The 3,906-nt window shown below is 39.5% G+C and overlaps 1 protein-coding gene across 7 annotated transcripts in view; it reads right to left on the minus strand.

The window, feature by feature from the left end:
• The window catches only part of Dock7 (dedicator of cytokinesis 7), a 246,024-nt gene that overhangs the window by 180,969 nt on the left and 61,149 nt on the right, over positions 1-3,906 (minus strand). For all 7 annotated transcript variants that reach the window (XM_023718310.1, XM_023718311.1, XM_023718308.1 and 4 more), the window contains exon 13: positions 3,360-3,502. In XM_023718310.1, the coding sequence (XP_023574078.1) occupies positions 3,360-3,502 (143 nt within the window). The remainder of the gene's footprint in view (positions 1-3,359; positions 3,503-3,906) is intronic.

Below are 3,906 nucleotides of genomic sequence, written 5' to 3' on the forward strand. Positions count from 1 at the left end.
TTTTTTTTTTTTTTTGGTGGGACCGGGAATTGAACTCAGACCCTTGCACTTGCCAGGGAAGTGCTTATTCCACTGAGCCTTCTCTCCAGCCCCAAGGGGCTATAGCTTTTTGCTGTACCTTTAAAATGATTTTTTTTTAAACTGAGTAGTAAAATTTTGGTAGAGAAATTTTTTCAGTGACTTCGTATGATTAATTACTGTGAATGTTCCATTTGCTGCAGAAACAGTAGTATATTCTCTCCCTCTGAGTAGAGAACAGTTCTTATCCATAATGCTTTAATTATCTCTGGCTTAATCACTTGTATTTACTTAACCTCTTAAATGACAAATGGCCACCAGGCTTTATGCCCAATTTCCCTGCCTTTTGCTAGATGGAAGGTACCATTTCCTCCCTTAGGAATGGCCATAAGCAAGCCGGATGAAGAGACTAGGGAAGCACCTGCACAAGTGAGTATCTGCCCGTGCTATGAGAACAGGCCCCAGCTAACCCGCTAGCACCTGACAGCAGGTGGGAGCCAATGAACGGAGCTGAATGGTCTCTGTCTTCCCTGCAGATATCAATCTAGTTCAGCCAATCCCAGGCAATGTGGAAGGCGGGGAGGAGGGTAGTTAGTGAAGAGGCCTAGTGGACACTCCTCCTCTGTGCAGCTTGTATACTGCTCCGTACTCTTGAGGCAGCAGTTAATAGTGAGCAACATACAAAATAAATGTATTTAAAACTACCAGCTGGGCTTGATGTAAAATCTCCACATACTGCTAATAGTTTTGGCTTAATACACTTCAAATCACTGCATACTCATATTTACTGTATCATCCCAACCATGGACAATCACCTTTCATACATTAGGGGGGAAATGGTTGTTTGGTTTCTCATTTAGAGGAAATTTGTACGAGGAATTACATCTTACTAAAACTGTACTCTCTGCTTTTTAATTTGCATTTGTACTAAAGATACCTATAAGAATAGTATAAGATCATGACTAAAAATGACTTTAATACAGAACTGTAGAAAGTGAACTGCAAATGCTTTCCAGTCACTTATTTTATTTATTTTGGACAGGGTCTACAGGGTCCCACTATACAGATCAGACTCATAGTGCACCTCCTGTTTTCAGCCTCCCAAGCACTGGGATTACAGGCACATGCCACTACACCTGATCTTAGCCACAGTCTAAGCACAACCCAGGGGCAGGGCTGGCCTGGCATGTGGTGCCGGAGATCAAACCCCAGTTCCTGTACCTGCCTAAGCAGGCACTTTAGTCCACTGAGCTATCTGGCTGGCCCTAATGCCAGTCATTTAAGTTTTCATAAGCGCTAGTTTGCAGTTACCAGTATTTCAAACAATATTTGCTGGTGCAGTGATATGCAGTTGAATGAGAATAAGGAAAAAGAATATTTGTACATTAAAAAAAGTCTACAAAAAGCCAGGCGTGGTGGTACACACCTGTAATCTCAGTTCTTGGAAGGAAATTAAGGAAGGGAGAACACAAGTTGGAGGCCAGCTTACGCTAGAAAGCTAGTTCAAGACCAGTCTAAATAACAAGCAAGACCCTTTCTCAAAAAAGAAAAAAAAAAAAAGCTATGAAGACAGTACAACAGAGGTTTTCACAATGCAACATGATTTTTGAATATAGATGTGTTTAACCTAAATTTAAGCATTACAATATATACATGCAACAAAACACAATTGTCCCACTAACATAAAAATTTTATGTCTTTTATATTTTAGTTAAAAATAAATTCAATTTAAATTTTAAAAGCATCACATGGTAAGTTCTCAAAAATTATTTGGTGGATAATACAATGATAGGCTGAAAATGTGAACAGAAACCTGTGTGAATGCAGCAGAAGTGACCCAGCAGCTGGAGAAGGAGAGAGGGAGCATTGTTGTGCCTGCAGTGCTGTGTCACGGTCCCGGGAACATCTACTGCCACACTCCCACCATGCACTTGTCCTCTCTCTTCATCCAAGTGACACTCACAGTGGCTTTCTCTAGACTGCACTAATGACTCTCCATAACAGAAGACCCCTACTGTTCACAGCAGAGTAGCTGCCTATGAACACAACTGCTATGTAACAGTGATGGCTTAAAGCACCTAAAAGTTGTAAGGTGCCAGTAAGCCACAACGTCCTCCTCTTAAATAGAATAGCACTTCAAAAGGAGTGAAATAATTCTTAGCATTCATCTTAAATCTGTCCAATATACATGAGTATAACATACTCCAGTTCGTTACACCAATACAACTTTTCTCCCCATTCCAGTGTCATTCTTATAACAAAGACTTGAAACTTTCTGATCTTGATTCACAGGACAAAATCCTTTTATATCAAAATTCAGTGTATATTGAAATACACTCACACAAATGCACTCACACAAAACCCAAGGTTGGGAGGGAGGCAAGAAAGGGCACAGAGGGAGCTCTCTGAAGCGGTATTTACTCTCAGTGTGCCACACTTTTTTTTTTTCTTTTCTGCTTCATTTTAAGCCAGATGTTATGTCCAACACTGGTTTCCACTACCACTAGGGCGATGACTGGCACTCAAAGAACACTGATTTGATTTGAAGTGAACAAACACTGACTGCATTTTGGAACAGAAATGAGTACTACAAGGGCCTAAAACTTCTATTTCAAAAAGCACATAGGGTAGTTTGAATCAGAAAAACTTCACTGCAAAAGACAGACGAAAGCACACACTCTTACTAAGGAAACCCAGACACCACCAACATTTAAGACAAACTACGCGGTCAAAATTAAGAAATAAGATGCAGATATGAAAGGTTAACTTTGATGTCTAAGTAATATCAAGGTAAACATCTCTAAAAAATCTGATGAGGACACATACAATATAATGCTAATTATTTCTTACTTTTCTTCCCCTCACCTTCACACTGGGGATGAACCCAGTGCTTTACACATAGCAGGTAAGCACGCTACCATTAAGAAACATGTATTCGGCCATTTTCATTTCTGTATTTTGAAGTAGGGTCTAAGTTGTCTATACAGGCCTTACACTGATGATCTTACTGCCTTGGCCCCCTGAGTTGTCGGGATTACATGCTTATACCAAAATTACATCTTATTCTTACAGTTCTTTCGTTATTCTTCTTGGTTTTGCTCTTACAGTTTTGGAAGGTTATTGGTATTATATTCATGTACATGTACAGTACATTTACTACCCTTCTGGCCAGGGAGATAGCTCAGCAGCATAAGCGCCTGCCTGGCAAGGTCAAGGTCTCAAATTCAATCCCTGGAACAACAAAACAAAACAAAACTACGCACTGCACTTACTACCCTTCTGAAACTAAAAGAAACTTACTTACAAATATCTCCCAGAAATCCTACATGACAGAACAATACCTGCTTAAAAAAATTGGTCACTGTGAGCGTGGCAGGTCGGAAGCTGGTCAAGTTGCAAGAGTCATCCCCACTTGTAGTCCTTTCAAGTGATCGCCTGCCAACAATACTAGAATTCCTCCTCTCTGACCAAGACCCTTTCCGTTCTATAAGAGGAGAAAAAGTAAAATATTAATTTTCAAAAAAAATTTTTTTTCATAAAATTAAAATCCACTTGATCTTTCCATAAACTGTGAATAGTCCATTATTATTGACAATTCTATACCCAGCATACTGATTTATAGTAGATAAAAATTCATTTTGCAAAGAATTACAGGAATAAAGCAAGAGACCCTTTCGGCCAGAACTGCCATCTTCCAGTAATTTGCCAAAAAGACTAACACAAAAGGCAAGAGGAGGGGAACCTGGTATATGTTTTCCAGGCCTTTTAGAAAACATGGGGTTGTTCCTCTAGCCACATACATGCGAATCTACAAAAAAGGTGATATTGTAGCTATCAAGGGAATGGGTACTGTGCAAAAAGGAATAAGGATTTTTTTTTTTTTTTTTT

This window comes from Octodon degus, unplaced genomic scaffold, assembly GCF_000260255.1.
Source record: "Octodon degus isolate 3935 unplaced genomic scaffold, OctDeg1.0 scaffold00057, whole genome shotgun sequence".
NCBI classification, from domain to species: Eukaryota; Metazoa; Chordata; class Mammalia; order Rodentia; family Octodontidae; genus Octodon; species Octodon degus.